The 13,260-nt window shown below is 35.0% G+C and overlaps 1 protein-coding gene and 1 long non-coding RNA gene across 15 annotated transcripts in view; one reads left to right on the forward strand and one right to left on the reverse strand.

Moving 5' to 3' along the window:
- The window catches only part of DLG2 (discs large MAGUK scaffold protein 2), a 2,044,900-nt gene that overhangs the window by 952,811 nt on the left and 1,078,829 nt on the right, over positions 1 to 13,260 (reverse strand). For 8 of the 14 annotated variants that reach the window (XM_049713435.1, XM_033431831.2, XM_033431834.2 and 5 more), the window contains one exon: positions 3,732 to 3,773. The exons of the other annotated variants lie outside the window; for them this stretch is intronic. In XM_049713435.1, coding sequence (XP_049569392.1) covers positions 3,732 to 3,773 — 42 coding nt within the window. The remainder of the gene's footprint in view (positions 1 to 3,731; positions 3,774 to 13,260) is intronic. 14 annotated transcript variants of the gene reach the window in all.
- LOC125965184 (uncharacterized) overlaps positions 1 to 13,260 on the forward strand; it is a 1,042,439-nt gene that overhangs the window by 715,525 nt on the left and 313,654 nt on the right. The gene's annotated exons all lie outside the window — the stretch shown is intronic.

Genomic DNA, 13,260 nt, shown 5'->3' on the forward strand with positions numbered 1-13,260 from the left:
ACAAAGTTAAATATGTAGCCTTTTACTTTTAGTTTTCTAAGAGTTTTTGTCAGGATGAGTGTTGGATTTTATCAAATGCCTTTAACATATATTAGAATGATACTTTTTTGTTTATTTAATTTTAGATGTTATGATTTATGATAATAGATTTCTAATTAAACCACCTTTGCCTTCCAGGGATTCATTTCCACTTATCCTTCATAGATGATTCTTCAATTGATATTAATTTTTGCTGGGTGTATTTTATTTAAAATCTAATCATTCTTACTTATTAATGAGAATAGGTCATAATATTATTTTTATGCTTGTCTGTTTTGACATCCAGATAATATTAAATTTATAAACTGAACAAATAAATTAACAAATGACAAATTATACTTGGAGGATGTACTAGATAAGCATTCCAAGAACGAAAACTTAATATTTATACAATACACAGAATCAACTTAGGTATCATATAGCTCTCAAATTAGTTCCCCTCAAAATAGTCACCAATGTTGAACAGAGTTTTAACTTCTTTATGCCTCAGTTTCTTCATCAGTGAAGTAAACAGACTGAGCTGAATGATCCCACTGGTCTTTATTACCTCTAAAATTCTATGATCTCCAATTAATAATATCAGCATTTTCTTACAGACTTCTTACCCATCAGAGAGGTGAAGCTCCCACTTATCAAAATGACTCCCAAGCAGTCAGGAACTCTAACCACAAATTGAACCACTTACAGCCTTCCTGGAAGTGATTGCAAGAGGTCCTATATCCCTGTTTTCCTCAGATACTCTCTTTAATAACTATAAAATAATATTAAAAAAATTTTTTCCCATGATTATTTAATAGTGCAAATAAATATATGCAGAATTAACTGACAGATATGACAGCTGTGTTTTTAGACATACATATAAATCTAATTTTCTAGAAAGCAGAAACATTATTCAGCCTCTCCAATGTACTACTTGTCCAACAACGGAGAAATGACCCAATGTTAACAAGCGAATACAGTCATCCTTCTTGCACAAGCTATAAAGTCATGATTAATCATTTTTCTACGCTTAGGGCAAAATATTTATTTGTATTTAGAGGGATGTCAGTTTGGTTCCACAGAAATAAGAATTACAAATGGCTTAACTATGTAATACTTTTTCTTTTCTTTAATGCTAAAGTGGAAATGACTACATCATCACCCACTAGGGACTAGAAATGCAAATTTTCAATAAAGTGTCTTTACTTTAACTTCAGCTGAGCAGAACTGTTACTGTACTGTCCTGCTTAACAACTGGCCCCTATCTTTGTAGGAACAGTCACAGAATCTACAGAGTTCAGCAGCCCCACCCATAAAAATCACACACGTGATCGTTTTTGCTACGAAGAAAGAATATTGTACCAAATCCCAGCAACATAAGGGCTAACTCTGGGAACTGTCAGATGCATAAATGGGGGTAGGTATTTGTTATATAATGTCCCAATTTACTTTTATTGGTTACAAACCTTCAAAGAGATAGAATGTCAGAAGAGGAAAAAGACCAGAGATCTCTGAGCCAGCCCACTTGCCTTAGAGATGAAAGATCTAGGTCTCAGAGAGGTTCAGGTCTTGTCCAAGGTCACACCCAGGAGCCAAGCCAGGTCACAGACTTTGCTCTCTACTTCCCAGTGCAATTTTCTTTTCTCTATTACCACACAGTGTCTGTTCCTCGGACAGAATCACATTATTACAGCATTCCTCATTGGATGCATCCTCTGAGAACACAGCTGCTCTGAATAAGGACAGCTCAGGAACAAGGGGTCAGGGTATGGCCCATTCTCTTCAGAAATTTCAGAGAAGTTTGAAGAGGAGGAGGAAGGGTATAAGAGAAAGAGGTGATAATTCAAGAGCTTGAGCTAAACTTATTCTGAATGAAATTAAAAATAGATAGGGAAAATAATGCTGTATCAGAAAATGTCTTCTCCCAAAATAGATGAATGGATAAGATGTGAGATACACACACACACGTACACACACACACACACACACACACAAAATGGAATATTACTCAGCCATTAAAAAAATTTTGCCATTTGCAACAACATGGATGAATCTAGAGGGTATTATGCTAAGTGAAATAAGTCAGAGAAAGACAAACACCATAAGATCTCACTTACATGTGGAATCTAAAAAGCAGAACACACACAAAGATAAACAAAATTAAAATGGAAAAAGGAAAACAGACTCATAGATACAGAGAACAAACAAGTTGTTGCCATAGAGGAGCGGGTAGAAAGTTGGGAGAAATAGGTGAAGGGGATTAAGAGGTATAATTCTCCAGTTATAAAATAAATAAACCATGGGGATATAATATACAGCATAAGGAATATGGTCAATAATATTTTAATAACTTTGCATGGGGACAGATGATTACTAGACTTAGCACGATGATCATTTCATACCATATGCAAATGTCAAATCACTATGTAGTACACCTGTACTAACATAATATTGTACATCAACTGTATTTCAATAAAAAATTCAAGATGACGTACAGAAAAGGGACTTGGTGTCATAAGAGTGACTAACAATATACAAATCTCACTTACAGACCCTACTAGATTTACGATCACTGCCAAAACTCACAGAACATTCCAGGTGGAATGTTTTTGGCTGTTGGCATGGCCTTACATCTAGAATATTGCAGTGAAGTTATTCCAAATAGGACACCATCACACATCGATCCATTTTTATTACCACAGCCCCACAGCAGGATATGCTGCCTGCTTTGGTAACTCGGAGTTCTTTTGTACAACGAACTGTGATTACTTCATAAAGGTCAGTTCTCCCAAATCCCTGTAAACCATGGCACATCAACCCACCAAGATCATAGAAGCAATTAAAAGTGTTTAACCGGGAAGGTTGCCAGGACCAGATGGCTTCTGCCAGTGGGCTTTTGTTTTTGTTTTAAACTGTGCAACACTAGGGAAACAGCATTTATTTGCCTCATATCTGTTTTCTAGTGGGTTTTTTTTTCACATTTATAAAATAATGCATTCATCATAGGGATTCTCATTACATGGACATTAGAATATGGGTCATAAGAGAAAATAATAGAGACTCTCTCCCCCTATGTCCATTACCACTCAGATCAGCTCAAAGTTTGCCATATATACTCTAATAGTATGTATGCATATAAAATCCTACTTCTGGAAGTAAAGGGTTCTTCAAGAGCTTTTGGAATTAGACTATAGACTATAGGATAACCCATATATGGGATAACCCATATATTAGGAAAGGGGTCAGAAGACTTTTAGGGTAATCATTTTGTGCTACAAAAACTACTCTGCACCCCTAATTTTTGTAGTTTACAACTACCAAACACCACCACTTATTATCAATAAGATAACTATATCAGATAACTTATTTAACTGAGATAACGATGCTGCTTAGAAGCTTATTTAAATCATACAAACGCAGGGTTGCCATGGATCAAATCCTGGCTCTAATTTTTTTTTTCAATGAATTGACCTTGGGAAAACCATAATCTCTTCTGACCTTTGGAGACTATTATTATCCATAATTAAAACAGTATGATATTTGCACATTTACTTAAAGTACAAAAAAAAAGGTTGAGAAAAAGACCCAAATATATACATTGATTTGGTGTATGATAAAGTGACATCTCAAATCAGTGAGAAAAAAAATAAATTTTAAAATAGTATTGAGACAACTGGATAGTCACATGGAAAAAGAAAAAATTAGATCAGTACCTCACACTGTACACTAGAATGAATTCCAAATGGATCTGAGAGCTGGATGTAAAAAAGAAAAAAAAAAGAGGAAAACATGATTAATTCCTTAAAACATAAGAGAGGAGAAAGCTTCTGTAAATATAACTCAAAATCCACAAGCAATAACATATATACATACATATGTATGTGTATATATATAATATGAGCAATAAAACCATATACATGTATATATTTACATTTTTCAAAATATGAATAACAAACTGTAAAAATATACTTGCAACTTAGTTCACAGGCACAAAGATCTAATACTTTAACATAGAAAGAACCTCTAGAAATCTGGAAGAAAAATACCAAAGGCCCAAGAGAACAGTGGACAGAAGACATGAACAGACTGCACCCAAAAAGAAAGACAAAAGACCCTCAAACATATGAAAAGACGCTTAACATCACTTATAAGAGAAGTAAAATTCTACTAAGATACTCTTTCCTATTATTTTATTGGCAAAAATTCCAAAGTTTGATAACAACTTAGTTGACAAAAGAAGCAGGGACTCTCATATAATTGCTAGTGGGAGTACAAAGCATTAGATCTCCTATGACAGTGCATTTGACAGTACCTAACAAAATTACATATGTGTTTTCCCTCCAATCCAGAAATCTCACTTCTAGGAAACTACACTACAATCATGCCTCTATAAATACTAAAGAGCATATCCACAAGGTTATTTGTGACAACACTGTATACAACAGCAAGACACTGAAGAATTTCAAATATCCAATCAACAGGGAATTTGTTGAATAAGCCATGGTCATCTACCCAATAAGGTGCTATGTGGTTATAAAAAAGAATGAAGAAGATCTCTGTAGACTGTTATGGAATAATTTTAAGTACACTTAATAAGTGAAATAGCAAGCAAGATGTTTTTATCTCATTAGAAAGGAAGAAAAGAATAAACACACACACACACACACACACACACACACACTTCATTACTTTTGTGGTAAGAGATGCCAAGTGGTAAACAGAAAATAATAATAATTGGTAACAATGTAAGCCCACCAATGAAAATCATTTTGTCCAGGATAGAATCTTTTATTTTTAAACTTGCTTTATTACACATGTATGTATGTTATTTTTAGTATATAAAGACTTTTAGATATTCTTAAAAGCTTTTAAAGAATTGCTTTAGTGTGTGACTATTTTACTTGTCCTCTGATAAGATAAAATTAGGCTTCAGTCAATACTTAAGTATTTCAAAAATTATGAATTATAATTATTTTAAGTAATCCAATTCCTTCTCAAAAGTATCCCACTTGGACAATGAATTATATATTACTACACCTACAGGGGAATGGGAGAAATGGAAAAAATGGAAGCAATACCTCTCTGCTATATCTTTTACCACAGTTTTCACTTCTGAATCACGTAAATGTACAAAATAAAATTTAAGGGAAAGAAAACAATAAATTCTAACAACGCAAACAAATTCAAACAACCCAGCCTGTGTATCAGACTACTAATTTAATCCCAAAGAGAAAATAATTATTTCAAGTGACTTTTGAATACAGTTTATCTTATTTTGACTGCATTCTAAGGAAAAAAGTTGAACTGCAAAAACCCTACATTTTATTCAATAGTTTCATTGTTTATTTGTATTATTAGTGTTATAATTTTGAAGCTATTTGCTGTATAATGTAGAATAAAGCAAATAAGTAAAAATATTATTAAGAAAACAAACATTTTTAGTATAAGAGAAAGGAGTTATAAAGTCAAGGAATTTTAAGGAAATACTATGTAATGTTAGATTTGAATCGGAAATATCATTATCTACTCATGACATTCGAAAAAATACATATATTCCCTATCTGTTCACTAAAACGGCCTAAGAAACAACACCCCAGTAGTCAAGAACATAACTAGCACCAAGATCTTGCTTTCTAGTTATCATTTTCTACTGAAAGGAGACAGAGTTCCTTGGAGAGATGACTGATTTTATATTTGGGGCAGGAAAAGTTCCAGAACGTGAGAGCCAATTTGAAGGGTTTCCTCTTGACCAAATGAGGACATCAAAGAAAATGTTGGTACTTTTTTAAAAATTGAAAGAGAACATTTGCCATCCTTAGAGTTGATTTTTATACTAACTCCTTATTCTAAGGGAAATGTATTAAGTCATCCTGCATTCACATAAGTAACATCTTAAGACAATGAAGGGAAACATTTTTATAGAAAAATGGCCTGTAGAAGAAATAATAGAATTAGAGCAAGTGAGCTACAGAGAGCAAATGTGGCAAAATGCTAACAATTGGTGAATAAGGTAAAGTTGTATAATGGTGTTTGTTTCCTGTTCTTTCAACTTTTTTGTAGGTTTTTAATTATTCAAAATAAAAGTGGGGGGAAGAAAGCTCAGTGTTATGGGAAAAAGCTGAGGAGATGATTAGATTAAAACATACTAAAGATATGATACAAATATAATTCATGAATCATGATTGGATCCTGGTTTGGAAAAAAAAAAAATTACTATAAACAATTGAGGAGGATAGTTGGGGAACTTGCATACGAACTGGATATTAATAACATTAAGAAGTAATTATTAGTTGTCTTTTGTGTGGTAATGCTGTTATGGTTATGTAGGAGATAAATATTGAAGTCATTCTGTCTGCAAGTTACCTTCAAATGGTTTTGTGAATTCTAGCTATCTGCATAGATCAGGGAAGATAAATTAATACATAAGATAATTTCATAAATAGAAAGATAGATAATACACATTTGGCATATGGTTAACAATTGTTGAATCCAGAAAGTATGGGTATTCATTATATTATTCTTTCAACATTGTACTGACTTTTAAAATGTGTCTAATAAAATGCTGAAAAAATTAAAATTAAAGACAATATTGGGGGGTTATAATAGCATTACATATAAATAAAGTATACAATTTGTGTACATGGTCGTGCCATCTTAAGATTCAGCTTCTGAATAAATGTTATTTTACCCTGTTCCTCTACTATCCTGTATTTTATAACACAGAATGCAATTAACATAGGAAGGAAATTGGGGATGCCTTATTGGATTGAGTGGACAATTTTGGGTTTAGTGAACATGAGATGAAGAAGGCTGAATTACTATAAAATGGTCCCTTGACTTCCATGTGTGTTAATTGGATCTTGTTGGCTAGTTCTGTATTTCCCAAAGGAAGATAGAAATGTTGATTTTCCTACTCTCTGTTCGAGTCCTTCCATTTAAACTCAGCCAAGTGAAGAATAACAATAATCCTCCCTGTGCACATCCCCTCCACACACCAAACCTCCCACGTACATACCGGTGATACACTAATTTAACACACCGATTAAAGACTCCATTTACCATATTCGTATAACTTTGCCTTTAGCTCCCTTACTTCCACTGCAGGCAGAACTGCTGTTAGTATTTCAGATGAGTACCTTGTCAATCCTTTCAATTTTGCCCATCACTGAGTCCTTGTCCTAGGATTAGACCAAGACATGTTTTGGCAGTTTAGCTCTTTCTTTAAAGTACTGTGTTCCCCAAATTTACTTATGTTAAAAATTTTTTTTTACCAAAAGGTGCTAAACTATTTAGAATATATATAACTCAAAGTTTCATATATTAGATCAAGTTCTGGGTTCTCCTTTGTTATTTTGTTTTCCTTTAAAATTTTAATCCTTGCCATTTTGCTTTCCAGTACTATTATATTTTGCTCTGGAGAAAAGAGAAAAAGAGAGAGACTTTGAATTCATAGATTAATTCACAGATGTAAGGAATTATTAAGACAGTTGAATGAAGTAGTAAATTCCTAGTTCACCTTTAAGTGCCAGCTGATATATTTCCCTTGCAAGTCTTCCCAAACACCTAGACAGGGACTAAACCAATCTATACCCCAAGAACTAGCACATTACAAGGACTGGTAAAGACTCATTAAATATTTATTGAATGAATAATGTATCCATCCCTACAATGTTTACCATACTATGGTATAACTATTTCAACATATCAGTCTCCCTTCAATGGATCTAACATCGAATGTTTTTATCTTGGTTGAGTGAGATGATGAAGGATAGTCTTGGGAAAATTAATCTGGCAAGAGTTTCCAGGGAGAGGGGTAAATTTGAGGAAGAACACATTGAAGGAATAAGGAAGACTAGCTGTATATAATTTGTATGTAAAGCTACAGAAATTCCTTTAGAGCAGAGGATTGAACCTAAGATCAGGACAATCCATTCCTATTCTTAGAACATTAGGCTGATGGCACAACGAAGCCCAGTGACTTACTTGTGTGGCCTTGGAATTAAAGTTAAAATTCAGGAACTCATTTAAACCTTTAAAGCCTTAGCATAAAAGTAAGATATTGTATGGGGGCTATTTCAGTGGCAACAAATCTTTGTAGCGGAGATTTACATTGCATGATTGTGAAAATTGCTTTATTTTCATTCTGTATATCGTAGTGAGTCCACATTGCCATCATTAAATATTTATTCAGTACTTCTGCTAAGTTGCTGTAGCAAAATGATTTTTTAACATCTCTTCCTATCTAATTATAGACAAAATAGATAATATGAATATAAAAAGGCACGAACACAAAGCAAATAACATTCATATTGAAATATTTACAGCTTTATTGAAACAGTCACATGGGGAGAGCTGTATGAAAAGACAAAGTATATAGAAAATATGGTCTAATGAAAATAAATGAAATGAAATATAGAAAGCACAAGTGTTGGCAAACATAGTTGAACCCAAATACATAAAGATAAGAGTGAAATAGAAAAACTGGAAAGTGAAGTGCCTGGGGATTAGTGAGGGTAAATCAAGGAGGGTTTCAAAGAAGAGGTGAGCGTAAAGTGGACATTCATTTAAGTAGACTTCACTTCCCTCTTCTTATTCACCAAAATGTTTACAAGAATCTTTTCTGTGTCAGCCATGCTGGGTGCAAAAAATGCAGATATAAATAAGCCATTGTTCCTATTGTCTAGGAATTTAGAGTCTAAAAGAAAGGCATAAAAAAGATAATTGCCATTCAGTGAGGTAAATGCTTGGGGGAGGAATCTGGAGTTAGGAAAGACTCAAGAAATTGAGATCTGAGGCTGAGTAAAAGTTTGCTGGGCACAGAAAGCAAAGAACAGCATTCTCACAAAAGAGACTGCATGAGCAATGCTTACACATAAGGGATTTATTTGTATAAATAGTTAGGACCATACTCCCTGGCAGAAGCAAATACATGCACAAGTCAATATCTGCAGATGAAGTAGTAAAGTTCGAGTATGTGCAGAGGGATGATGGAAAAGGCGTATGAGCAATTTGGCAGAAGGCAGATTGGAAAGGACTTTTTATGGTATACTGATGATTCTGGACTTTATTCCGTAGGTAATCATTAGGTAAGTGAAGGTTCTAAGAAGGGACAATCAGATAAACAATTCAGAAGCCATTAATATATGCAGTGTTAGGACAAGGATGGGACATTCTGAGTACCTTCATTTTTGTGCTTCTGGGTAGGTTTAGGGTCAGATACTCAGCTCAATAGCACTCAGAAAAATAGGTGTTGACGAGGTATTTCGGGGACATTCAATCAAGGTCAGGTTGTGGGAATATGACTATACTAGCAACTAAAAAAAATAAAAACATATTTTCTTCATACTTTCCCATTAATATGTATCTTCAAATTCCTGTTAACTTCAGAGATCACCACTGGATTTTGTCACAAATTAAAATATTTATCATTAGGAATATTCAATCAAGTATCACAAAACCTCATTCCTGCCACTCAAGACTTAAATTTGCAAAATATTAAGAGCCTCGAGCCAGCCAGGAGATGTCCCAGACCTAGGGTGACAGTAGTGCAAAGGCTGGAAGGACCTAAGCATTAATGTAGTCTAATCTCTACTTCACAAATAGGGAGATAGATATCCAGAGTTGTCATATGACTTGTCTGAAGTTCATACAACTAGTTTTATAGAACTAGAGTTTTAAGTTCTATCTTTTGATTCCCTGTCCAGTGCTTGTTCTGCAACACTGGACTGCCTCTCTTCAAGTCATTCTTTAAGGACATGGCTCTGTCCATTAGGATAGTATTACAGTGTCCTCATTTTGAGGCCACTAACGCCTGACCCACAAATAGCCTAGGTGAATGTAACAGCATTTCTATATCTTTATATCGAAGAAATATATAAAATGCTCCATGAAATGAGCATGAAGCTTCCTGGAGGAAAGTGTACAGTTGTCTTTTACAAAACACTGTGCCTGGGGAAGGCAAATCACCCTAAAGGAGACTGAACATATGCTCTGAAAAGCCTACTTGACGTCATTCACAGAAACTGCACAGTAAATACGCAAGATACAGAGAAGTGACATATTATTTTTACCAGGTAATGTCAAATGAGCAGAGAAAAGTAAGGATTAGCTCTACTGGAAGTAGTCTAAAGCCATTTTCTCCAGGGGTAATTGAAGAAAAACCCCAAAAATTAGCATATCCAGTGAGGCGTGCTTTTGAAGATACTTTGCAAAACAAACTCTCTGAAAAGCAAGTTGTTTCCCCGTCTCCTTTACATTTTGAAGAAATGGTACCAAATACCATAAGACGGGGTAAAAGAAGTTTTCTAACTTGATTGCTCCTCTAATCATTCTCGATATTTATACCTTAAAAGCAAATATTTTTCCAAAGTTTGATTAAAATGTTGATCTTTATGTCTAGGTAAAACTCATCTAGCTGATCCACCATTGGTGAGCTATAGACTTTCAGCTCTACCTTTGAATGAGGTGGTAGAAGTAGTTCATTCTCATATTTATGATATCCTGCGGCGATGGGCAATGGGCATGCTTCTGTGGAATTAGTAGCTTCCAACTGGGGTAAGACTCTCAAGACCTCTTGTTCCATTTTTCTGTGCTCCTCTCAATATCACCTTTCTTTAAACCCTATTTCTGATCCTCTGTGTGTTCCTTCACTGTTGCAGTGAATATGCTGCTCAGTTTACAGATGCACCCAGCACACAGTAGGTGTTCATTAAATAATTATTGCATGCTCTTAAAGGGATGCTACCTAATTTAATCCTCACAACAATGCTTTGATGATGATACTATTAACAATTGTAGATACTATTTATTTTACTCCCACTCTGTGTCAGATAAGGTACTGAAAACTTGATATATATTCCTTTTATCCTGTGAGGTAGAATTCTCATTCTATAGATGAGGCAACAGGCTCAGAGGAATCAAGTTCAAGTAACTTGTTCAAGTTCACATATCCAATAAGTATCAGATTCTAAGTACAAACCTGGGTCTTACATTAGCTGCTGCTGCTACTATTCTACTACTGCTACTACTATTAAGACTACTACTACCACCAGTAGCACCAGTATTTTTCTTTTCTTTGATCAAATTGGATGAGTCCAACTTCTAAACAATAATCTTCTTGAGGGGTGGGAGCAAGTCTTATTTATATTTGTTGAATTCAAGTGAATAAAATGGAATCAAAGGGAGGTCACACTAGCCTTTCCCCTATGAGGAATGCCTTTGTCTAAATCTTTCTACCTCCTTTGTGCTAGGATACAAAACCAAAATAAAGTTAAACACAACTTAACAGAAATAAAGTTAAAGACAATCCAACCACCAAGTCTTTGATTATAGTTTAACCTTCATTTCTGATGACAAATGAAAAAAATGACATTTGCTGTAACCAGAAAGTCTGCTAGATATGACCAAAAAACAGAATTATGAGCCGATAGGGCACGATGAGCTGTGACAAGATGTAACCAATAGGTTATTTTTTTCTTGGCTGGCATAGCCTGGCTTCTCTCCAATACAAGACTTGTGACATCATCTCCTGTCTCCTCTCCTCCCAAACCATCTTGTGGAAGTGTATCTCATTTTTAAAAAAATGATTATAGCACATTTTTTTCCTCTTCACAGTACATTGAAACATAATGCTCTAAAATGTTTCTACTTGTCTTCCATAAGATTGAAATCAATAAGAGTTTGTGAAGAAATATTTTTTCTCAGTCAAACGGAGATGATCTGGTGGGGGAGGGAAAGGCATACCTCCCATGAAACTGCTTTTAGCCCTAGAAGCCCTTCTGTTTTACCATGGGAACTGCTCATAGGATGTTTCGTATCTAAGGGAAGTTATGAGGTCTCAGGGCTATTTTCTGGCAGTTGCTTGAATTTCACTCTTTGCTAATGGGTGTGCTGGAGTTGGCTCCTATAGGCGAGTGAGAGATAATTGTCTTGTGAGCTAGTTGTCAAAATGTTGGTAGCTTGAAATCAGTCATGGTGAGAGTATTTACACCATGGATATCAGCAAATGCTACAAATCAGAGCCTTTTTTTAAAGAGCCTGCTTATAGCACATCATTGCATTTAACTCTGGTTATGAGGACCTCTATCACAAACAACTAAAATTATCATGAAATAGGAAGGCACTGGGCCACCGTATATGATGGTGCAAGCCGTTCTGTGCCCCCAAGGAAACTACCTGAGCAAGGACTGAAATTCAGCCCACATTCTGGTCCCTGAGCTGTGTGCCTTGGCGTGGTGCAGTGATCTTCCTGAGGAGGATGTATGTTTCCATTTTGCAAAAAGCTCCTTTATGAGCTAGCAGTGTCTCTGTATACATCAGATTGCATACGTTCCTACGCTGATGCTCCGCAAGTCACCTCCAGTGTCACAATTGCAAATTACGTCAGTCATGTCATTCCTTCTGTGCCCTTTATTTCAAATTACAAGGACTAAAATTACTGATTGGTTAAGGTTACCAGTGCTCTGAGGATAGCCATTTCTTATTTTATAGATGAATATCCTGTATTTCAGAGAGGTTAAGAAATTTGTCCAAAATTGCATAGCTAATAAAAGAATAGGAGTTCAAATCTCCATGTATCTGTCTCTAAGATCTCCCCAAACGAATAGTATGCTGACCAAACTATGGCACATATGGAAATTATTTCTCTAGAATACAGGTTCCTAGGAAAGTTTTAAAACTTGTGATGTAAAATGAATACACAAAATGCATTTCACTTTTTAAAACAAAGTTTTAATCATCATTTTAATGTAGCTATTATCTGTGGTGTAATTCTTATCATCACCCTCATTTTATGGAGGAAAAAAATCCTCAAATCAGAGAAGTTAAAGAGTTGAGAATTGTCCATAAACACTGAAAAGTCTTGGCATTCAACCATACTGAACACCATTAACAAGTAACATATGTAAAGAGTTTTAGTTTACAGACATTACCATATTAAAGAAAAACAAAGTAAAAGTGTGTTATGTGATTTCTGAGGCTAGGTCATAAAAAGGATAACACTTCTGCCTGGCTCTCTCTCTTGGGACGCTTGCCTTTGGAACTCATCCTTTATGTTGTGAGCGAGTCCAGGCCACATGGAGAGGCCACGTGTAGATGTTCCAGGCTACAACCACAGTTAAGAAGGCAGCAGACAGCCAGCATTTACTACCAAACATTTGAGTGTTGAAACTTTGGATGATTCCAGGCCCTGTGAGTCTCCTGGCTGAGACCCCAGACATATGAACCAGAAACATGTCATCCTTG

This window comes from Orcinus orca, chromosome 8 (genome assembly GCF_937001465.1).
Source record: "Orcinus orca chromosome 8, mOrcOrc1.1, whole genome shotgun sequence".
In the NCBI taxonomy this organism is placed as follows: Eukaryota; Metazoa; Chordata; class Mammalia; order Artiodactyla; family Delphinidae; genus Orcinus; species Orcinus orca.